The sequence below is a fragment of the Trichechus manatus genome, unplaced genomic scaffold (assembly GCF_000243295.1).
Source record: "Trichechus manatus latirostris isolate Lorelei unplaced genomic scaffold, TriManLat1.0 scaffold00099, whole genome shotgun sequence".
Classification (NCBI taxonomy): domain Eukaryota; kingdom Metazoa; phylum Chordata; class Mammalia; order Sirenia; family Trichechidae; genus Trichechus; species Trichechus manatus.
In genome coordinates this window covers 5376189-5400414 of record NW_004444035.1, presented here as the reverse complement: position 1 = coordinate 5400414, position 24226 = coordinate 5376189, and the positions used below count along the sequence as shown (strand labels likewise).

The 24226-nt window shown below is 41.1% G+C and overlaps 1 protein-coding gene across 4 annotated transcripts in view; it reads left to right on the top strand.

Annotated features, from left to right (window-relative positions):
• ZDHHC2 (zinc finger DHHC-type palmitoyltransferase 2) overlaps positions 1–24226 on the top strand; it is a 67716-nt gene that overhangs the window by 16346 nt on the left and 27144 nt on the right. For 3 of the 4 annotated variants that reach the window (XM_023737228.1, XM_023737229.1, XM_023737231.1), the window contains exons 2-6: positions 12038–12064; positions 13295–13389; positions 18260–18380; positions 22192–22261; positions 23014–23046. In XM_023737228.1, coding sequence (XP_023592996.1) covers positions 12038–12064; positions 13295–13389; positions 18260–18380; positions 22192–22261; positions 23014–23046 — 346 coding nt within the window. Of the gene's footprint in view, positions 1–11409; positions 11416–12037; positions 12065–13294; positions 13390–18259; positions 18381–22191; positions 22262–23013; positions 23047–24226 lie in introns of those variants that run through there. The other variant, XM_023737230.1, reaches the window with a different exon arrangement.

Sequence of the window (24226 nt, the reverse complement as noted above, 5' to 3'; positions counted from 1 at the left end):
AGAAAAGCTGGTGGGCAGGAGATTGTGAGCAATCCCTTTTTGTCCAGCAGCCTCCTTTACTGCAGAGCACGTCCCTCATGAGAACTCCGGCCGTCAGGAACAGTAGGGCAGAAAAGCTAAGAGCTGCTGGCTTACTGTGCATAGTTAACGATTCACCAGCAGTTCTTGAGCAAACCAAGTCCTGAGCACTAAAGCTAGATGCTAGAGGTTTAATCTTTTTAAAGAGCAACATGTTAGCAAGGGCAAATGGTACACAAACGGGGTGAAGGAGATGGTGGGGCAGGGTGGGGGAAACGCATGCCTGCTGTGTGGACGCATCAGTAACCTGCGGTGTTAGTCATGAGCTAGTTCCCCATCCGCAGCACACAGACCTGAAAGTGACTCATGAGTGAATGGCAGGGCGTTTGTGTTGCCTGCATATCTAGGGTTAGTGAAAATGCTATTAGGAACAGAAAGCAAACAGCAACGCAATGTAATCGGCAGAGAAGTTGGGACGGGAAATATGAGACTCGGCCCACACGTTATACCGAGGAAGCCACCCACTCCGGGTATTAATGATTATCTTGCTCAATTTCTTACATAATTTTTTAGAATTTCCCGCCTGCATTCATGAATAGATCTGGTATACAATCAAATGGTATTTGTATAATATTATTCTACTGTAATATACTGTGGCGCCCTGGTGGCACCGTGGTTAAGCGCTCAGGTGCTAACCAGAAACGTCGGCAGTTTGAATCCACCAGCTGCTTCTAGGAAACCCTATGGGGCAGTTCTGCTCTGTCCTGTAGGGTCACTGTGATGCAGAACCGACTCGACAGCACCTAACAACAACGACAGAACACACTGTGCCCGTCAGCAGCGGCCGTGCACAGCTGTCATCCGTGGGCTGCCAGATTCTGATTGTGTCATGTTTATTACTGCTGCAGCTGAATAGACACAGCGTTACAGCCATTTATGTCTGACTGGCTGTGCCCAGGCTGTAGGTGAATGCAGTGTAGGGCAAGGGTATGATTTGCCGCAAGTAGGAAGGAAAAGGCATGGTGTAATTACAGCTGGAATTGGAGAAAGATGGGGTGTGTGAGAACTTCACGATGATACAGCAGGGATGTTACCACAGACAACAGTGCCTCGCCGGGACCCGGTACTGAAGTGTGAGCCAGTGAAGAGTTTGAGTACCTGGCATTTCTGAGTAGGTATTGTGACCCGGGGCTATATGGCAGCGGTTAGTGCTGGCTGGCGTTGGTTTAAATCTCTTAACCACCCTTTCTCGCGTGCCTCTGTGAATGCTGTTCTGAGGCGAAGCATAAGCACAGAGGTTGGAATTACAGCCTGACACTGTTCCTCTCTCCGGTGAGTTGTAACGTACCACATAAGTGTAAAACAGTGTATCAGGCTAGAAGTATTGGTTTCATTTTTCAAATGTGTTACATGACGTATACCCTGGTCACATAGTACCCAACGTGTAGCTGCTAACCCTGGGGGTGGTTTTAGAAAGCAGTGTGTTTCCTTGGAGAAGCATTAGTTTTTCTACCTAATAAATCAGACAGCTAGCGTCTAGCAGTGTAAAAATAAAGTACTCACAGTATTGTCCTCTCTGTGCTAATCCTGAGTGTACCGGGCAGTTAAGAGATGGATCCAATGGCAGTAAAATATACACTACAAAAATTGTTTCAGTCTGGTCTTATAAATTTTCAAAATGAAGAAATAAGCAAGAATAGAAGTGAAACTTTTGCTTGCTACCAATACATACATACACACATACACCCATAAATGAGAAAGATGAGTCGTTATACTGGGTAAGATAATCATTCAGGCCTCTCTCAGTTCTCAACTTCCGGTTCTGACTAATGAGGAGAATGTTTTCAGGATCTAAAACCCTACTTGACCTTCCCCTTGAGAGGAGTCAGCCCTTATATGGGGGCGGAGGATTGATTACTTTTGTGGGTCGCCTTTCTAGCCATAACCTTATAACTCCCACCCAGGTGATTGTGTGATAGGGTCATTGTGGCCTACCAAGGGACTTGGTTAGTTTTGCCTTAAAAGAGAGCCAGTTCCAGAGCAGAGAGGAGGAGCTCACCACCACCAAACAGAGAGAGACCCGCAGCAGAGACCCGCGGGAGACAGTGTGGTGGGCTTCCCGGCCGACGAGAGACAAAGCCGAGTCCTTTGGGCAGAGACTGAGGGCCAGGAAGAGGCTGTCCTGATTAAAGAACTGTATTCTGAGTGTTCCTGAGCCTGAATTGTACCTGTTAGTTCCCTTATAATAAACCCCATAATTGTGAGTATGGTCTGTGAGTTCTCTGTGGCTATTGCAATGAATTATCGAACCCAGTAGAGAAGTAGCGAGTGCTGTGGGAAGGACAGTTGGTGTCAGAATTGGTAGAGATGGCAGAGAGGGGAGGCATGTCTGATCACCGCCTCATAGGAATCGGCCTTGGGCTGTTGATCTTGGCTCTTCTTCCCCCTCGTGAAATTAGAGGAGGTCAGACGCTGCCCGCACACCGTTTTTACGGTGGGAACCAGGCGAACACTGCTGAGGGTGTGGTGCACCACAGACTTGACGTCATTCAGAGGAGTCAGGAGCATCCCCTTCGGTCTTCCCTCGGGCCCAGCCTAAAGAAAGGCATCTGTAATTGGAAAGGAAGAAGGTTAGGATGGAAAAGAAACATCACTGGAGGAACTTGGAGTTGACTTGTAGCCATGTGTAGAAGACAGAGGATGCATATAACTAGCTCTGTCTCAACAGGATGAGAAGACTCACCTACTCTGAAATCTGGACCACTTGCTGGAAGTGTGGCTCGCTCCTCCTATTTTACTTTGAGACAGAGGGCCTATGGGATTTCCCTGAGTGAGCTTTGAAACGAGGGCACTAAGAGGAAGAGAGCAGCTCCCAGATCAGATGTCTCTAACTGCACAGCCAGTAGAGTCAGTGAGTCAGGAGTTGTCTTTCTGTTTGCCAAGGGGAAGGTGGCGGTGAGATTTTCAGGGCCACAGTCCTACGACATCCCCTTCAGGACCGAGACAATGAAAGCCTACACGTTCCTAATGATTTATTTAAGTGCAGACATTCAGTGAATGCCTTCCCAGCCTTCGGTTGGATTTTACCCAGTGTGTTTGGTGGCATAGTGGTTAAGAAGTTGGCTGCTAACCAAAAGGTCAGCAGCTCAAATCCACCAGCCACTCTGTGGAAACCCTATGGGACAGTTCTACTCTGTCCTATAGGGTCGCTATGAGTCGGAATCGACTCAATGGCAATGGGTTTGGTTTTTTTGGGTTTCTGAGAGCGATCCCAAAACCTAAACAAACTCACTGCCATCGAGTCAATTCTTACTCACAGAGACTCCATAGGACAGAGTAGGACTGGCCGATAGGGTTTCCAAGGCTGTAATCTTTACAGAAGCAGACTGCCGCATCTTTCTCCCACGGAACAGCTGGTGGGTTTGAACCGCCAACCTTTTGGTTAGCAGTTGAGCGCTTAACCACTGTGCCACCAGCTACTTGTATATTTGGAGAAATGGTTTGACCATTAACTTCCTAAAGCAATGGTGGTGTTGAGAGAGGAAAAGAGAGATACTGCTAACTTGGAAGATTGTGGTAAGTGTGAGAATTACCAGTCCGGGACAGATCCATGTTCTGTTTCTCGTACTGCCAGTTTCTCCAGGTGAGGGATATACCTGAGGGGTGTGCCAGGGCAGTGCACACCTCAAGAATTATCTTTCTTTCCCTTTACTGCTGAGGGTGGAGGTCAGGAGACCCCTGTCCCATCTTCTAATCTTCTTCCCTGTGGCATCATCCCACTGTTGCCCTGGGAACGCAGAGCCCTGTTCCTTCCCCAGCTAAGAGAATGTTGGGTGAGGTGCTCTGGAAAGCCCAAATCCAGATCCTGCTCGGAAACATGACCAAATACTTGGATTATTTGTGTCCAGAGTTTGTAAAATTGTCTGTGTTCAGATGATTTTTACTTGGTTGGTGGAGGAAGAATGACAAGAAAGAGACATTTTTAAACGTTGTTCTCCAGAGCACATCTGATCAGAAATAAAGGTAGTGGCACCAAAAAACAAAAATAAAACCAAACCCGTGGCCATCGAGTCTATTCCGATTTATAGCGACCCTGTAGAACAGAGTAGAACTTCCCCATAGGGTCTCCAAGGAGCGCCTGGTGGATTTGAACTGCCGACCTTTTGGTATGCAGCCGAGCTCTTAACCACTGCACCACCAGGGCTCCAGTTTTGATATATTTTGGTAATATGTTTCAAGTACACGAAGTTTAGAAAGATGGCTAACCTGGAGGGCTGACTACCCAGATAACAAGGCACTTGCATAACCTTTTGAACCATGACCAGTCCTTAAGTAAGAGTCTTCCTGTAGCCAGGTTAATATTGCTTGATTTATTGTTGTGTGTTACTGCCTTTGACCTTGCATTGTGCCATTCTTCAGGGAAAAAGATAGTAAACCGTCAGCTCTAATCTGACGCCTGGCAGCCCCATGTTTTTCAGAGTAGAGCTGTGCTCCATAGGGTTTTCAGGGGCTGATTTTTCATAAGTCGATCACCAGGCCTTTCTTCCAAGGCACCTCTAGGTGGATTAGAACCACTGGCCTTTCACTTCGTAGCACAGTGCTCAACTATTTCCATCACCCAGAGACTCCCTCTTCAGGAAAAGGTCTCCAGACGTTCCTGGGCCATTTTCCTTGGTGGCTTGATAATTCTACCATAGAGTTTCAGTTACTGTAGTTTATAAGATGTAAATTCTGGAGTCGAGGCAAGGGGAACGTATCAGACCACCTGGAAAGTCCTCTCCTGCCCCAAATTATGCAGCTCCTCCTCTCATATGGAGAGATGCATGTCAGCGCTTAGTAGGCATCTGGCAGGGCACGGAAGGGTGCAGGGAAGGGTGGGAGGGGGAGAGGGGAGGCTTGAGAGGACATGCGCTCTGGGAAGGACAGGATAATAAAATGGAGTTTAAAATTTCACTTAGTACTTTTGTCTCATTGTATTAAATTGCCCACATTGTAATTCATCTACATTTTTCTGCTTATTCACACTCAAAAGGTCTTCCAGCAATTCACCCCTCCCAAGCTGGCATTTCTTGCTCCAGAAAGTTTTAGCATAACTGCAAGCTCTGCATTCACTGTCTGCTTTTTCCTCGGGATTGGTTATAAAACTGTTAGCACTAAACTTTGGGGGACTCCTATCCTAACATTTCACTGTTCAGTGATATATTTATCCTCTGTATTCAGATAACATTTATTGAGCCCCTAATATGTGCCAGGTTCAATTTTACGTGCTTTTACTTAGATTAACCAAACCAAAACCCGTTGCCGTCGAGTCGATTCCAACTCCCAGTGACCCTATAGGACAGAGCAGAACCGCCCCATAGGGTTTCCAAGGAGCTGCTGGTGGATTCAAACTGCCGACCTTTTGGTCAGCAGCTGAACGTTTAACCACTGCGCCACCAGGGCTTACTTACATTACCTGGGTTTAATTCTCTCAACAGCCCAATGAGATAAATATTGAGATAGGCTCAGAGAAGCTAACTAACTTTCCCCAGATAAAGCATCAAACAAGTGGCAGAGCCGGAATTGAAACTTCAGTGAGGGACACGGAATAGAAACAAATAAAAATAATTACAGATTGTGCGAGGTGCTAAGAAAGAAACACTGTACAGTGATGGATAGTGGTTGCTCCGACAGACTAGACGGGGACTTCTTTCTTGCGCGGCTGACATTTAAACTGAACCTGAAGGATGGTAAGGAGTGAGCCGGCTGCAAAGGCAGGGGAAGAGCGTTGCAGGCAGGAAAAACACTAAGCTTCAATGTGTACTGGAGACAGGCCAGCACATCTGCGGCCTGGGGAGAAGGGGGCCCGGGGAGAAGGAATCTTGGAGAGATAGGCAGGATCCAGATCTTGCTCCCCACTGAAGCCAAGATAAGGAAATTGCATTTTCTTCTTAATTCAGTGCAAAGCCCAGAAGGGTTTCAGAGAGGAGATGACATCATCAGTTTATATTTTTAAAGAGATCATTGTTTTCTCATTGCAGAATGATCTCTAAGGGGTTGTTGCGAGATCAGATGAGGAAGCTGCCTAAGATTGCCTGGCACGGTGTTCTGGTAGCTGGGTTAGGACTGGCTTAGGGTAACTAAGAGAACCCCAGCTGGAAACCAGGTGTTATGGTTCCACATTCTATGCTTTGCCGTCTTATCCAGCCCCCTTTTTCTGTTCTGAAGCTAGTTATCTGTCTTTGAACAAACAGGTCCTACAAATCCACCAGTTAAGTTATTTTTAGCATGGTTTTTGCCCTAGATTTTTAAAAGTCAATTACCTTTTTTCTGAGTACATCGAAGTAGGATATAAGATAATTTTAGAGCCCGAAATAAAGTGCAAACCTTCATCTCAGCAGTGAAGTTGAAGCACACATCAGCTGAGTAGTATAAAGGGTCACAGATATTGAGAAGATTGAGTAGAGTCCAGGTCTCCTAATGCCCGCCCGGTGAAGTCCAGCACAGAAGATCTGGGGAGGGGACAGTGCTAGCAGGTTCAAGAAGCAGGGAAGCCCAGAAGAGCTGAAGCATCGTTCACAGAGGAGGAGTGGTACGAGATGAGGCTGGAGAAGCAGGCAGGGACTGAAGTTTCAATAAAATGACAATGACAGATGCTCTGAAGAGACTTTCTAAAGGTCCCTTGCTCATCTACAGCCTTGAAGAGCACTTGGGTTTTTACCTGTTATTTTTACACAAGGATGTCTTCTTAAACACACATCAGTTCTGCAACAAAAATCTTTCACTCTTATCAATTGTAAACTGATATCCAATTCAGCCTTCTCTCTAATGCCCACTCTGCTTCTTTGAGGAGTGGTTAAAGAAGGTAGGGCACAGAAGTAAGAACTGGCAACCCAAACCATCAGCCTTGCAGTGTCTCTGATAATAGTACCAGGTTCCGAAATGTCATTCTTGAAGGCCTTCATTTTGCTGTTGGTCAACAGGAACTTCCTTGGTAACTATGGTGATAACTTACCATTCCCACTTCCTATCTTCCTTTACACCATCTGTTATGGATTTGAATTGTGTCCCCCAAAAATGATTCCCAGTATTGTGTGGTTGCCCACCATTTTGTCATCTGATGTGATTTTCCTATGTGTTATAAACTGTACTTCTATAATGTTAATGGGGCAAGATTAGAGGCAGTTATGTTAATGAGCGCTGGTGGCACAGTGGTTAGGAGCTATGGCTGCCAACCAAAAGGTCAGCAGTTAGAATCCACCACCAGCTCCTTGGAAATCCTATGGGGCAGTTCTACTCTGTCCTCTAGGGTTGCTAGGAATCAGGATCAACTCAATGGCAACAGGTTTTTTTATGTTAATGAGGCAGGACTCAATCTACAAGATTAGGTGTATCTTGAGTCAATCTCTTTTGAGATATAAAAGAGAGAAGCAAGCAGAGAGACTGGGGGACCTCATACCACCAAGAAAGCAATGCTGGGAACAGAGCATGTCCTTTGGACCCACGGCCCCTGTGCTGAGAAGCTCTTGGACCAGGGAAGATTGATGACCAGGACCTTCCCCCAGAGCCGACCGCGAGAGAAAGCCTTCCCCTGGAGCTGATGCCCTGCATTTGGACTTCTAGCCTCCTAAGCTGTGAAAGAATAAATTTCCCTTTGTTAAAGCCATCCACTTGTGGTATGTCTGTTATAGCAGCACTAGATGACTAAGACATCATCTGTGCCACAAAAGTGCTGGTATTTCTTAGGTTCTTTCAGCAAGTCAGAGACCTTATTGCCTAGCTGTACTACAGTTAATCAGGGAAGAGTTTTAGGTTCTGGAGGTATATTGGATAGTTACGGAGAAATCTCTAACGCACAGTATTTTCATCGTGGGCCATGGGCCTGAAAGAAATTAGGCTAATCCAAGATAAAATGAGGCAAATACATTTTTGAAATGAAAATTAAGATTCTGACCCACAGTATTACTGTGGCTTATACTTAGTCACTAGGTGTGCCAGTGTTTAAACATTTTACTATAGTAACAGTAGTATTGTTCCTAAGAGTAAATTGCATCCGAGTTCTTTTGAGGTGAATATACGATTTTGACCTTTTTTAAAAAATAGTTGTTTTTATTCAGTCAGTGAAAGAGGTAGTCTCCCATCCTGAGCAGATCTTCTCCTTTTAAAGAGGAAATCTCCCACGAGCTAACTGTTGCATCAAGAACGAAGTTATTATGCTCGTTGTTCCTCTGTGTTTAGGAGTACCACTTTTTTTGTTTATACTGAACAAGCTTCTGTAATGACACAGCTTTATAAAAAAAAGCAACATAAAAGATATGGAAGTTTAAATTATTTCTTAACTTTGGTTTTCATCTGTAAAGTCTATCTTTACTCTAAATTGAACACTTATGTCTTTCAGAAACCAGACAGCAGAATGCTCGGTACAAGTACAGAGAGATGAGTAAGGCGTGCTCCTCGCCGAGGGGCCTTAGTGTTTCCACCATGCTGGACTGTAAAAAAGTAAAATATCCAGGGGGAACCAAAACTAAGGGGGAAAAAAACGAGCCTTGTAAACTTATAAAACCTTTCTGTTCTCAGAGTTGCTGAAGCCAGTCCTTCCCTCAACATTTTTCTTTTTAAAGGAACACCAGCCACCTTGCCTTCTCCCCTCTCTCCTTTCTTTAGAGAGGTATCTTCTTCACTTCTGGAGAAATATACTAGAGGGCAATAGAGATAGGATTCCTCTTGTTCTTGTAAATTAATAGTTGAGTTTCTACAGTGTGCGAAGCTTACATGTAAAAGAAGTAACTTCTTCCTTGAGTTTTTCAGGGACACACAAGAAATAATGAATATTCCTCACATGCCTGCTTTGGCGTCCCGCTTTCATCGTTGTTGGGTGCCATCAAGCAGGGGATGCACATTAGCTGTGTTGTTCATTCAGTAACAGTTATGGGGCAGATGTGTGTCAGGTATTGTGTTTTAGTGAAATAATTAGTTTTCGTATGATCCAGAAGAATCCAAAGTCATAATATTTTTGACACATGCACGAGACTTTAAAATTTGAATGGAAAGAATTTATGGGATAGACTTTGAGTAAAGCTTGTTTGCCACAGTTTTCTTTTTATAAAAAATGGAAGTTTAATCAATTTACCTCAATAGCTGGTTTTAAGAAAATGTGATCAAGATGGCTATAAAACACTTGAAATTTCTGTCTGTGTGCAGTTGGAGAGGAGATATCAGCATAATTTTTCCATAGAACAAACTGAAGTTCTGTCTGTGAAGTAAATAATGAAATTAAATAATGCTGGATTGAAACTCAGAATTCACATTAAAACTCAATAGTCATTCTTAGAAGAGCCATCGTAAATATGTTTGGTATTGCAGTTCAATTCCTACGTTGATATAAATAGTCAAATTACGTTTGACTTGCCATCAACATTTTTCCAAAAATGAGTCTATGTTTTTCACGTTTTATCTTTACATACATATATATTAGAAAACTATTTGTGGCTAAATGGCAACCCTTTTTCAAACAGTCATTGATAAATCAAAATATTTATATTTGAAAATAACATTGTCTCCTGTGTGTTTTTAGATACTCTGAAATGGACAACTCTTCTGTTCAACTGAAATTACGAGGTGATCACTCACCTACTAACTAGTAAACATGATTTGTTGCTGTTAGGTGCTGTGGAGTTGATTCTGACTCATAGCGACCCTACGTACAACAGAACGAAACACTGCCCGGTCTTGCGCCATCCTCACAAGCATCGTTATGCTTGAGCTCATTGTTGCAGCCACTGTGTCAGTCGATCTCACTGAGGGTCTTCCTCTTGTTTGCTGACCCTCTACTTTACCACACATGATGTCCTTCTCCAGGGACTGATCCCTCCTGATAACGTGTCCAAAGTACGTGAGATGAAGTCTCACCATCCTTGCTTCTAAGGAGCGTTCTGGTTGTACTTTTTCCAAGACAGATTTGTTCATTCTTTTGGCAGTCCATGCTATATTCAAATACAGTATTTGAATATATCATGGTAAACATGATTAAGAGAATGTTAATTTACTAGGTATCATAGAGAAAAACCCAGAATAATTCATATATCTATAAACAAAATAAGTTAATGTGAAATGTTTGATACTGTTATTTACTCAGTGACAAGTCATAAAATTTTGCTGGTATTCAATAACTAATTTGAAAATAGTTATACATAATTTTATTTGCAACATATGTAACAGATACAAGATTGCTGTCCAGACTATATAAAAGACTCTTAGGAGTCAACAAGTAGAAAACCAATAGACCAAGAGGAAAATGATCTCACTCAGAAGAGAGAGGAAACACCAGTCATTATACTTTTTAAGGCACCCTGGTGGCACAGTGGTTAAGAGCTCGGCTGCTAACTAAAAGGTCAGCTGTTCAAACCCACCAGCCACTCCTTGGAAACCCTATGGGGCGTTCTACTCTGTCCTACAGCGTTGCTGTGAGTTGGAATTGACTTGAGGGCAACAGTACTAAATAAACTTAGTTTCACTAGCAACTAGGGAAATCAATACTAAAACAATATTTTTTTCTTTTGCCTATTATGTTGACACAATTTTTAAAAACTGATTTGGTAGTTATGGGAAATTGGGTAGGCTCATAAACTTAGGGGAAGTGTAATTGGATATAACTTTTTTTCAAGCGTCCACATTGTACTCCATAAATGTTATCTGAAATATTTACTATAAGCATGTATCCATATATAACTTGTTTAATTTAAAAAAAATAGAGAATCTGTGGATTTTGAAGTGCACTTGGGGAAACGCAAGCTGTGGGTGACAAAAATAGCTTTAATAAGATGTCTTTGAATGCATATTCGGCCAGGATAGTCGCGACCCAAGTCAAAAGATGACCAACTCATACTAACTGCACTTTTTTTGAAGGTCATTTGGTCTCACCGTTTTCAGTGCTGACAGCCAGAGTCAAGAGTTAGTAAATAACCTTTCCTTTAAAACACCAGTACCTCCAGACGGATCACTAAGAGGCACTCCTACACAAATGTACAAATCCAGTCAAGTTGCTTTTCCATTTCCTCAGGTTGGCTCCACTGAAGGACTGGACATTTTGATCCACAGAAGAGTTGTAGTCATTCTGGAGTACTTTAGAGGATGAGGAAGTTGTGTCTAGAGAGAACTACAGAAAGGGAAGTGGGAGGGCCGGATACCAAAGACGGGCTTGCCTTACTTTAAATGTGTCCCTTAGGACTTTCCTGACCACTTCAGAGGTTCTGTGAGAAAATGAACCCTGACCCTCTAGCCCTGGGTGTGCAAGCAGACTTGTGGAACAGGCCAGCTCTAAGTCAGAGGTCATCTGTGCCTGCCTGTCCAGTTCTGGGGACCAGAATGTTAAAGGGTGTTGTTGAGAAACTAAGAGACGCTTCTCGGAGCCCCATCAAGGTTGGTGAGAAATCTGGAAATCATGTTATTTGAGCTAACAGAGTACATTGAAGAGGGACACAGTGACTTTAAATATTTGAAGTTCTGTCATTTAGATTTTGTTTGTTGTCACAGTTTGAGAGCCTAGGGATCAGGTAGAAGCTAGAAAGAGGCGCATTTCAGCACACTGTAAGGATTGGCTTCTCATTCTTGGAGCAATACACTAATGGAATGGGCTGCTCTCCAAGGCTGTGGGCTCCTGCTGGCCCTAGAAATGAGTTGGAATCAACTCGGCGGCAACGGGTTTGGTTTGGTAGTTGGAAAACCTACAAGCCAACCCATATAGGAGTCAGATACACAAGGGGTATGCTTAAAGGGTTTTGTTTTGCCGAGTAGGGGCCAGAGCTGACGTCCACTCTAGAGGCTTGGCTGAATGAGCTTCCAGTCTCCCTTATCTGTCCTCTGCACACAGTGCTCACCCTCTGCTCTGAATAAAGTGCAACAAACATTTGAAGAATGTTAGTCTGATCGGGAGCCAGATTATTAACCTACTCAAGGCCCTGTGCCTCTGCCAGGCCTTACGTTCGCCGTGAGCGTCATATAACCTATTACGTCTCTTTTTTTTTTCTGTCTATTTCTATAGTGTCCATGGACAACATTGGCGAACAAGGTAAAATACATTTTATTATTGTCGTAGATGTAAATGTTAGAAATAGTTTAAAAAATTAAATATGATTAATTTATATTTGGTTGGAATTAATAAATTATTCTCTGAGAATGTAGAGATAAAATGAGAATTCAGTCCTTAGTCTGAATTCTATCAGGCATTTGGCAAAGAACCTTACCCCGAAATGGCCAAAATTGTGCCAAAAATTCTTGTGGCTTTGAGATACAGAAATCTCAACAATCTTCTGTTCCAGCTTAGGGTATTACCCCATACTTGAGTCACCTACCTAATTCATGGAAAATATCGTTGGTTCTCGCCGTCTCACACCGACTGACGTGCCAATGAGGATGACTCATTGTTTGTATGTGTTTATATTTAATGGTTCTGTAAATACGAATAGTATAGTTATTCTTTAGAAAAATTAAAAATTGCTATTAAAACTTTAAAATACCAAATACGTTATATTTCATATTAGCATATTTTATTCAGCTGTATCTTACAGAATTAAGTTGTACATTAATGTATTAAATAGTCAGGATCACATTATCTAAACTTAATATTTTATATTTGTGATTAGTACTTCAAGATTTAAAATACCACACAAACTGCATTTCTGTACATTACCTGAAAAAAAGGATCTGGAATGCTTTTTAACAACTGGCCCGTGTGATAGCTCAGACACTTGAACTCCCACTGGAGGAAATCTGTCTTTGTCCAGATGGTCTCTGTTCAAATATGTTGTTGTTCAAATAGATGAGGGCCACTAGCTTTGACTAGGGCTAAGCAAATCAACAAACGGCTTCTCCAATAGGAACTGCTTTTTTGCCATTCTCCATCAGTAAACAGAGTTCTTAAAGCCTGCATGTTAACATTTATTTAATGCTGTGTTTATTCTTTAAAGTTTCAGGTATAACTACTTAATTTTACAATTTCGTAAAGGTCCCTGTTTGCCATTTTGCCAGTAGGTAGACCTGTCTAAATCAGATGGGAGGGTTCCATACCCAGGCATGTATTTAATTATGCATTGCTAGGGATTATTTTTTTTAAATGTTAGCTTTATGTATAACAATTAATTCTTTGCATTGTGCTTATTCCAGTATGATGTGAAAGGACTTTTATAGTTTATTATAATTGGTAGTTTGACTATTTGAGAACAAGCAGCTCTGTTACGGAGAGCATGATTTTAGAACGTGTTTGCATACTGCAGTGGTAACTGTGTTTCTTTTATTTTAGTCTTGTGCCTGATTGCTTACCATCTACTTTTTGCAATGTTCGTCTGGTCATACTGGAGAACTATCTTTACGTTACCAATGAATCCTTCAAAAGAAGTAAGTTAAAATATCAGTAAAGTTATTCTAAAGAGGGAAAGGTTTTTATTAATGTTGTGAAGGTCGCTGGGTGGTATAAACAGTTTGTGCCTGTCCGCTAACTAAAAGGTTGGCGGTTCGAACCAACTCAGTGGAAGAAACCTGACGATCTGCTTCTATAAAGATTATCGCCAAGAAAACCCTCTGGAAATCAGTTTTATTCTGTAACACATGGGGTTTTGGTTTATTACTGTTGTAAACTTACTGAATGTGGTGATTCTTTGGATTTTATTTTTTTTTAATTAATGTGTCTGTTAGTAAGTAATTGAATTTTCACTTGGCAAATAGTATTTTTATACTGGATGAGTATTATGTTTCTAGAATTAAATCTGTTATGGGTTCCATTTCTACTTTAAAGTTAGACATCAGGATGGATGGATGGATGGATGAGTAGATGGATGATGGATAGATAAATATGTAAATAGATAGAACTGGAAGGTTGATATACTTCTGTTAGAATTATCACACTAAAGGTGTATTACACCATCGCCGGGTGACACAAACAGTTAAGCGCTCGACTAGTAGCCGAAAGGCTGGCAGTTCAAGCCCACCCACAGGCGCCTTGGAATACAGGCCTGGCAGTCTGCTGCTGAAAGGTCACAGCCTCGGAAACCCTTTGGAGCAGTTCTACTCTGCACACACGGGGCCACCGTGAGTTGAAATTGTCAGCTGACAACATCATTAAAGGTGTGTTAGTTGGCTGACAGGCACTAGAAACAGCTACAGAATAAAGGCTTAACTAATCTTCTAGTCATTCAAAAAGGCTATAGAGAGTCCACAGCTGCCAGGTACCCGGGCTTCTTCTGTCTTGTTCTTTGCTATGTGTAGCCTTCATTCCTAAGGTCACCTCTTAGCCTAAAATGGCTACTCTCGTTCCAGCCATCATGACTACATTCCAGCCAGCAGGCTAAAGAAAGTAGGTAAGAGGAGAAGTAAATATCTTTTTGCTGATGCCATTTCCACTTACATTTAGAACTTAGTTATATGGCTACATCTACTTGCATGGAAGTCTTCATCCTTGACGGCCATGTTACCCACTATAGAAGAAGGGAAGAAGGGTACTGGTGGACAACTGGCAGTCTCTGATAGAGAACTGATTAAATTTTCATGCTGTAAAGACCATTCTGGTTATCTGTTTGTTTCTGGTCTCTTATCCTGGTGAATTGTTATAGGAGCAAAGGACTGTGTCTTACTCATTGTTTTATTCTTGGCACTTCGTCCAGTATATGTTTGTTGAATAGCAATAAATTTTGCTACCAGTAATAGTAGTGTCGTTTTCGTAAGCCAAGTTAAAAAAAAAACGAGTTCAAGCTGCAACACAGTAGATTATTTTCTGAAGTCATCAGTTTGAAATGTAGCTGTGGTCAAAAAGGCCAATAAATATGCCATATGAGCTTAGAAAGAACGTTAAAAACAAAATGTTTGCACAGAATTAATGGTATGCCTGGCCTAGAATTGCTTCAGATACAGCCTTGTTCCTTCTTCTCCTCACTTCTTTTTCTTTACCTCCCCCTTTTTGCTCCCTCAAGCCATATTTGCTTCTTTCTACCATCTCTCTTACCTCCATCCTGGCGTCAGTTATAGGTTTGAAGGAAAATGTTGAATTCTTCCGTCGGTGATTTTATCCACTCTTGTGGTTTAACTAAAACCTCTGTGGGGATAACTCCCAAATCTATTTCCAGCTCTGAGTTCTCTGCTGAACTTCAAATGTATCCATCTACCTGACAGACATAGCTTCTTGATCATTCCCTGACACCTCAAATGCAACACATCCAAAAACTGAAATCGTCTTCTTTCCCACATTGTGACTCATCTGTTGCTTCTACCAGTTAATACCACTGCCGTCCACCTCATCATTCAAGATGAATGTCTGGTAGCCATGCTTGAATTCTCTCTTTTCCTCACATTTCCCCCAACATCCACAACCTACTGATGTTTACGTTTCTAATTTTTCCTTCTTAAATCCAGCCCTTCTTTTCATCCTTGCCCTCAGCCAGGCTCTCAGTGATCTCTCGTGTCTGAGACATTGTAGTTGTCACCTCTGTGGTGTTGATGTGTCCAGTCTTGCCATTCTCTTCATAGACCAAACAACCAAACCCATTGCTGTCGAGTCAATTCCAACTCATAGCAACCCTATAGGACAGAGTAGAACTGCCCTATAGGATTTCCAAGGAATGGCTGGTGGATTGGAACTGTCAACCTTTTGGTGAGCAGCCGAGCTCTTAACCACTGCGCCACCAGGGCTCCTCTCTTTATAGATTCCCAGCCCCAATGCATCCTCCACCCTGAAGCTAGAGTGAGCCATCTAAAAAGAAATTTAAAAATTTCACTCTACTGCTGGTTTTTATCCAGAGACTCCACATATCCCACAGGATAAAGGCCAGTCTCCCTAATTTGACAATAATGATTCTTGTCTAAATTTCCGACTTACCACTACATACTCGAGTAGTTCTTAACTACATGTAGTTTTCTGTGTTGTTGTTAGGTGCCGTCGAGTCTGTTCCAACTCACAGCGACCCTGTCTACACACAACAGAATGAAACACTGCCTGGTCCTGTGCCATCCTCACAATCATTGTTATGCTTGAGCCCATTGTTGATCTCATCCACCCTTATCGCTTTAATATTATTCCATTGCTACAGCCTTCAAATCAATATTTTTAGCTTGGTCTTCTCTCCTGAACTCCAAACTCATTTCCAGCTACCAATTTGGCATCTATTAGGCATTTCAGAGAGCACTGGTGGTGCAGTGGTTAAGAGTTTGGCTGCTGACCAAAAGGTTGGCAATTCAAATCCACCAGCTGCTCCTTGGAAACTCTATGGGGGCAGTTCTACTCTGTTCTATAGGGTTGCTATGAGTCAGAATCAGCTCAATGGCAATGAGTTTTTTTTCTTTAGGCATTTCAACTTTAACATATCTGAAAACCAACTTCTGATTTCCCCAGCCATTCCACAGTCCTCCTGTCCTATAGTTTTTCCCATCTCAATAATGGCAACTCCAATCTTCCAGTTGTTCAGGCCAAAAACTTTGGAGGCATCCCTGACTACTCTTGCTCTCACACCTCACGTGCAGTCAGTCAGCCAGTTCTATGGACTGTCCCCTCAGGATATGTCCACAGCGTAAGCTCATGCCGCCTCCACTGCTGCCCCCATGGTCCAAACCACCTTTAGCTCCACTTGCACATTTGCAGTCGCCGACTGACGAGTTCCCTCGCTTTTGTCCTTGCCCTCTTCCATGTGTTTTCACCTCAGTGGCCAGAGTGATCCTTCCAAAACACAAAACAGATCATAGCATTCTTTTGCTCGGAACTGTCCAATGACGTCTGAGCTTGCGCAGAGTGAAATCCTAATTCCCTACTATGATTTGAAAGACTCCAGGTGGCCTGGCCCTCTGTGACTACCTCTGACTCACTTTTCCCTCTTTAATGCTGTTTTTGTCACATTGGCTTCTTTGCTGTTCCATCAACCTGCTAAGCATATTCTACCTCTGAGGCTTGAAACCTACTCTTCCCTGAAAACCTGGAATACAGTTCCCACAGATAACTGCATGACCAGGTCCCTTAATGTCTTCATATCTCTGCTCAACTGTTACCTCGTCATTGTGGCCTTCCATGACCAGGTCCCTTAATGTCTTCATATCTCTGCTCAACTGTTACCTCGTCATTGCGGCCTTCCATAATCAGGTCCCTTAATGTCTTCATAATTCAATAATGACTTCTAATTTTCCAAAAAAATTATACATGAGATCATCTGGTAAGAGTGATGAGGGAGATGGGGTGATTGAGTTTTGGGAGAGTAGAGAAGGTTTGAAATAGTGCTTGGAGAGAGTGGAAAAGTAAAATGATAACATATTTATATTAATTGAATCATTCTATATGTGTTCTGTTAGATGATTTTTTGGTTCAACATTATGTTGATATGATTTCCTTTGTGCACAGCTGTAGTTCATTCATTGTTAGATGCCATATAAACAAAACAATTAGGGACAGTAAGAAATTAACCACAATAACCAATAATAAAATAGAACAATCATAACAATATACTGTAGTAAAAGTTATGTGAATGTGGTCTGTCTCTCTTTCTCGCACTTCAAGGTCATTATTAAGTAAAATAAGGGTATTTTGGGACCGCAGTTGACCACGGGTAACCGAAACCGTGGAAAGCAAAACCGTGGATAAGGGAGGACTCGGGAGACTACTGAATAGGAGTTCAGATAGGCTTTTTAAAGTGATGTTTGTGATTGTCAAGTTGGAACCCAAACAAATCTTTATTTTTCTCAAGTAAACATTTTTACTTTTAATTTTTTTGGCCTAATTGGAACTATAAGGAGGAAAATTAATAATTAGTACTTTGAGTACTGGAGGAGAAGTAATGTAATGATTATCACTAAGTTAAAACTCAAATGAGGAAACATGCTTGACAGATTCACTTCTGTTTTTGTTCTTACTGTAATCCAAGTGAAAAGCTTATCCATTAGAGCCGGATTTATTTGGTCATTTTGTCTATTGATATAACTAATATTTGGATAGAAATTTACAGTTTATAAAGTACTTTTACATATTCTATTCCTTTTGAGTTTCAAAAACATCTGGGAAAGTGGGTATTATTTTGATTACAATTATTATTCCCCTTTTCTAGACGCATAAACTAATGAATGATCAGTGAGGTTAAGAGACTTACCCAGATTCCAAACTCCATTACGTCTCTGACTATACAAATACATATAAAATAAACTATTAATATTTCATATATGCGTTTTTCTAGGAATAGTAGAATAGACTAATATATTATTTCTTTGCAAATACTGATTAAAATTTAAATGTATTCCACAGTTCCATCTCTCTTATGCAGAGAAAGAGCTGCTGGAGAGAGAACCAAGAGGAGAAGCCCATCAAGAAATTCTCAGGCGAGCAGGCAAAGATCTTCCCATCTACACCAGGACCATGTCTGGAGGTAAACGCCGATACTGAGCCCTTTGCAACAGTATCAGAATGATGTACTTTAGTGACTATTAGAAAGCACAGCTATATACTCGAAACTGTTGAACTCTCATTTGAAAATACTGTCTTGTATCTTGGAATTGCTAGTAAATCTTCCCCTGTATAATTCCATAAAGAGGATGGAGACGTGAGTAACACTCTGGTACAGAGATTTCAACTTTAGGTCTCTTCTGCCTACTTCACTGTATTCCATGGAGATGTTGGAGCTGTTGCAGTCTTCCTCTGTAGCAGAATTTATTTTAAAGTTTAAACTTTAGACCCTTCTTTTCTCCTTTAACTTAAGAGAACAATATCTATTATGAGTATAAAATTATTATTTTACATGTGGTTTTCACAAATATGGAGCCCTGGTGGCTCAGTGGTTAAGAGCTTGGCTGCTAACCAAAAGGTCAGCAGTTCGAATCCACTAGCTGCTCCTTGAAAACCCTATGGGGCAGTTCTACTCAGTCCTATAGGGTCACTATGAGTTAGAATTGACTCAATAGCAATGGGTTTGGTTTTTTGTTTGTTTGTTTTTCTTTAATAAATGACTGCTTGAATTTCCAAAGCTGGTTAGTGACAGTACAAGATCACAAACCTGGTCTCCTCATTCCTGGTCCAGTGCTTTTCCACTCTGCCCCCACGATACCACTGAATTAGAAAAAGGGGAAAGCATACATAATATCAGAACAAATTGTTTTCATTAATAATAACAACTACACTTTGGATTTACAAGTCACCTCCTTTATATTTACATAATGTTAAAGATGTCGCCTCTCATTTCTCTCAGGTATTTTATGCCTGTTTCCTGAGGTGGACTTACGATTCCCATTTTTTGTGACAGTCTGGAATAGAATCTGGGTTTCTAATAGAATTTTTATTTATATTTCTAATGCAAACATCCTGGATGCCTACTAAAATCAATACTGTATTTTTACTCAAATAACCTGCACCTTCTGCACTTGTTTGCTGGCTGCGCCCTGCCGCCATGAGGTATTTGATAAGCGCGCTATGCTGATTTTTTTACAGCAACATGTGGAAGAGGATTAGCATGGTGGTGCTCGTGAGGGTGCCTCATGTGGGGGGAAGGCACAGCCGGCAAACAACATAGAGGGCGTGTGTTATTTGCGTAAAGATATGGCATTAGCTGGCGAGAGGCATTGACTAAGTTAAATGACACCAAGTATAATAAATATATTATAATGCCGTGATGCTTTTCTGGAAAATGTAGAATGTTAAGGTAAGCATCATTCGGAACAGATTTTCAGTGGAGTGTCTACAGAGGCACTAAGGCAGGAGGTGTGAGAAGGTCCTTTTTATCCCCCAGCCACACCCTTCTCAGATCCCTTGGGTTGTATGGATAACTTCCTTCTTCCCACTGGGAAAGTTTGTGAACTAAAGCAACTGAAAGATTCGTTTGGTGTTCAACCTCTTTATACCGTATTTTTACACAAATAATGTGCAACTTATACATTTGTTTACCAACTACACCCTCTCCCCGCGAGGTATTTTCGTAAGCGCCGGTATACCATTTTTTTTCACACCAACATGTTAAAAAAAAACAAATGACATAGCAGTGCTTACAAAAGTACCTAGCAGGGGGAGGGCACAAAAACAGAAGGTGCACGTTATTTGCAAAAAATACGGTACTTGATAGAGAATTGAAGAAAGTAAGTGATAATGTAATTTAGGGTTTTACCATCCATTCTAAGCCCATAGTAATTCCTCCATACTCAAAAGAGAGAAATGTCAGCTGCCTGGTTTACATGGACTGCTATACAGAGAGAGGTGCGAACCCACCCAGCAGCTCTGCAGGAGAAAGACCTGGCAATCTGCTCCCGAAAAGATTACAGCCTAGAAAACCCTATGGGGCAGTTCTGCTCCGTCCCGTGGGGTCTCTATGAGTGGGAATCAACTCGATGACACAGAACAGCAAGATAGAGAGAACAAAGGAAACCACTCACAGACTTGGATACGGAGTGTGGTAAAGCAGTACATTAAGAAAACTGCTGATCTTCTGCTTGTCCTACGCTTTCTTCTGACACATCCATCCTCTACTTTTTTACAATGCTTTCCAAACTTTATTATTACTCATGAGGACTATTTGCATTTTAGTTCTCATCTGCCCTCATTCCTTTTCTCCAAAAAAAAAAAGTATGTACTTTGGCTGGGAAGACAATAGTTAGAGGGGATGTAGTGAATCTTCAACACTTATCTAAGAGTTTTTAAAATTGCATAATTAATATACATAGGCATAATTTAAGAAAAAATTTTCCGAAATCCAGCAAGATGATTAAAATAAAATCCCACCTTGACTGTTAGTAGTTTTTAAATGATAATCAGGTTATTCATTTTAAATTACAGTGCGATGATTTTAGCTGAGCATAATATGATACTTAAAGTTTTTTTATTAAAAGATTAAATATGATTAGGAAAGACTGTCAACCAAAAACTCCTAAGTTGTTTTGATTTCCTATGAGTTATTGCCCCATTGCGGTTTGATTTGAAAGTTTTTTGCCTAGTGTATTTTCAGTTAGAGATAAACCGATTGTCTTCGAGTCAATGCCGACTCATAGTGACCCTATAGGACAGAGTGGAACTGCCCCATAGGGTTTCCAAGGAGCGGCTGGTGGATTCGAACTGCCAGCCTTTTGGTTAGGAGCCAAGCTGTTGACCAGTGTGCCACCAGGGCTACAAATTAGAGATAGCCACCCATTCTGAGAGAATCTAGCACTGACTACCAAAACCCCATGGAAATTGGGTGACTTGAGACCCACCTGCTCACTCTGGTAGCCACTAGCCCCACGTGACTATTGAACACTTAAAACGCAAGCTAGTCTAAATTATGTAAAACACGTGGTGGGTTTCGGGGACTTTAGAACCAAAAAAAAAAAAAAAGATATCTCATTAATATTTTTATCCTGATTATATGTTGAAGTGATAATATTTTGGAGTCGTGAGGGGATGATGAAAAACTGATTTCAACATTAAAAGCAGCCCTACATCGGCGTTAATGTCTAAAGAGAGCCTGTTGTGTTCTTAGCTTATTGCAGAGGTTTCCTGTTACAGGGATAGTAGCGTTAGCTGACATATTATTGGTGGTTATGTGTTGCAAGTAATTTTTCCAAACTTTAATTCATTCGTTTGGTTTTCCTGATCCTAGTGGACTGCCTGTTTAACTGTTGCTTTCCTGTAGTTCTGGTAGACTTTGCATCCTGTAAGACGCTGGTGTACTGAAATCATTGTTTCTGATACCGGTAGGGAGAGGGATGGATCAGGGCTTCAGTTACATGAGTTAAAATTATTTTTTGGAAGTACTTCTTCCAACACTCACTTCTAATCTTGTCCCTCGCCCAACAGAGAAGATGTGTGATTTTTTTCCCCAATGTAAGCAACTAACGGAGTTTAGTCCTAAATTTCTAATGTGTGATTCTGTGGTTGTAGCTTCACGTAGTCATCCCAGCGGAGTACAGGAAATTAATTAATTTACTTAAGGGGGACACTGTGTTAACGTTGATGGACATGGACATATCTGTAACCTTTGTGAACCCACTGACAATTGAGAGTGCCTTAGAATAATTTCCCCAAGAGGTTCTCAGTTCTTGGAAACATCTCCTGAGAACCGTGGCTACAGGCACGTCATTCCACGTTTGCAGTTAGAGTCCAACAGCTCGTTTTTGTCACGTTTAACCTCAGTATGCTGTTTGGGATAGACGATAAAATCTTTTAACGGTAGATTCACTGCTCTGTTAAATCTGAGGCTAAGTAGAGCTTTTTGTTCCCAGCAATCCGATACTGTGACAGATGCCAACTCATAAAACCAGATCGCTGTCATCACTGTTCCGTCTGTGATAAGTAAGAAAACCTTTCACTGCTTTTCTCACCGCTGTCTGGAGTATCTCCTTTTCTTCTTATTTATGCTTCTCAGACGTTTAGTCAGGAAGTAGGATGCATGTCATCACTTGCATTAAAGAGAGTACGGCTGAGGGCCACCGTCAGTTACCTCGTGTTCCCCGGAGTCACGCTGATGTGAAGTGCACAATGTTTAGCCGTTCTGACTGGGCTGGTTCAACTTAGCAAATACTTCTTCTAGGGCTGTTTTCCACCTTTATAAAGGTAACTTCATTGACTTCATGCTAGTCAGACGTCAGTGTATATTTAATATACTACAAGGACAGTATGCTTGGCTTAAGGATTGATATTCAACGAAAAGTTCGGTCTAGAATTTTTGCAAATCTGATGATGTTTTACACTTTCTTTAGTGTAAAATAGTTGTATATTACTATATTTTCTTGCTTTTAGAAAATGAGTTATTTGATTTGCCTTTTAAAACTTGCATATTTTATTGCCTAAAGCACAATAAAAATTTTTAAAAAGGATATTTTAAGTGTAAGGTTCTATTATTATACCATCACTAGGGTTGGTTATACATAGTGTTTATTTTAGATGAGAACTTTTGCTATTACTCAGTTTTTAGGTAAGTTAATATTTTTGCAATATTTTAGTTGCTACACCTCTTGAAATAGCTATGTTTTATATTTTTTTAAAAAATTTAATCTGATTAAAATTTTGAGGGGTATTGGATTTTGTTTTGTTTCGTTTTTTAGATGTATTTTGAAGATGGATCATCATTGTCCGTGGTGAGTGTGGCTCTGTACTTAAACAAGATTCTGGACCTTACAGATTTTAATAAATTGAATCACTTATCTGTTTAAACCTTTTTGTAAATGAAACGTTGCAAAAACTGACCTAGCTGCTGTTTTCACATTTAATTTCTAGTATTTGTTTAATTAGCCCAAAAGGGCCTTTCTTCAGGAGAATTTCCATGAAATAATTTTAAGACCAGTTGGTTACTCACATAAAGGTTAATTTTTCATGTTTGCTCAAAACAAAAATTTTTTTATGTATGAACATGCATGAACATAGAGATTCTAAAACACTTCCCAGCAGCGTACACAAATATGTGTACATAAATTATACCGTGCCTCCGTAGGAGTTTGGAATGAATTAAGTTATCTAAAGCTTTAACAATTTTTTTTTAATCTTGATATTAAGAAGTAGAATAGCAAATACAGAAATACACAGATGATATGTTTAAACAAGTTCTGCTTAGAATTCATTCATGTTATGTAATATTTTTAAGTCATGAAATTAGGTAACTTAATAGAGGAATATTTGACCGTTCTAATTAACTAATAGGAGCCCTGGTGGTGCAAGGGTTAAGCTCTTGGCTGCTAAGTGAAAGGTTGGCAGTTTGAACCCACCTGGCAGCTCCAAGGGAGAACAACCTAGCAATCTGCTGTAAAGAATACAGCCAAGAAAATCCTATGGGGCAGTTCTACTCTGTCGCATGTACTGTTTCAGATATCAATGGGTGTGTGCGTGTGTGTGTGTGTGTGTGTGTGTGTGTGTGTGTGTGTGTTTGTATGCCTTCTCCCCTTTTTTTCAAAAGTGACTATCTTATGGACTTGGTCTGTGTCTTTTTTTTTTCCTTCACTTAATTTATCCTGGAGATTTTCCATATCAATACACAAAGGACTTCCTTGTTCTTTTTTACAGCCATGTGTGAATGTAACAGTCACTTATTAAAGCCCTGTTAGGATGTCCCCAGAGTGTAGCGTAGCCTTTTCATACAGGTCTTGTATAGGGTTTTGAAGTTCAGTATCTACAACTTTGAGCATTTGAAAGATTAGGTAAGCAGTGCCTCTCGGTTGTCATGATCTCAGCCTATCTGCTGTGGCCCGTTAAGGTTACCCATCAAGGTGCAGGGATTCACCTCACACTTGTGTTTGAACTAAAATAGAGATTCTGTAGTATTTG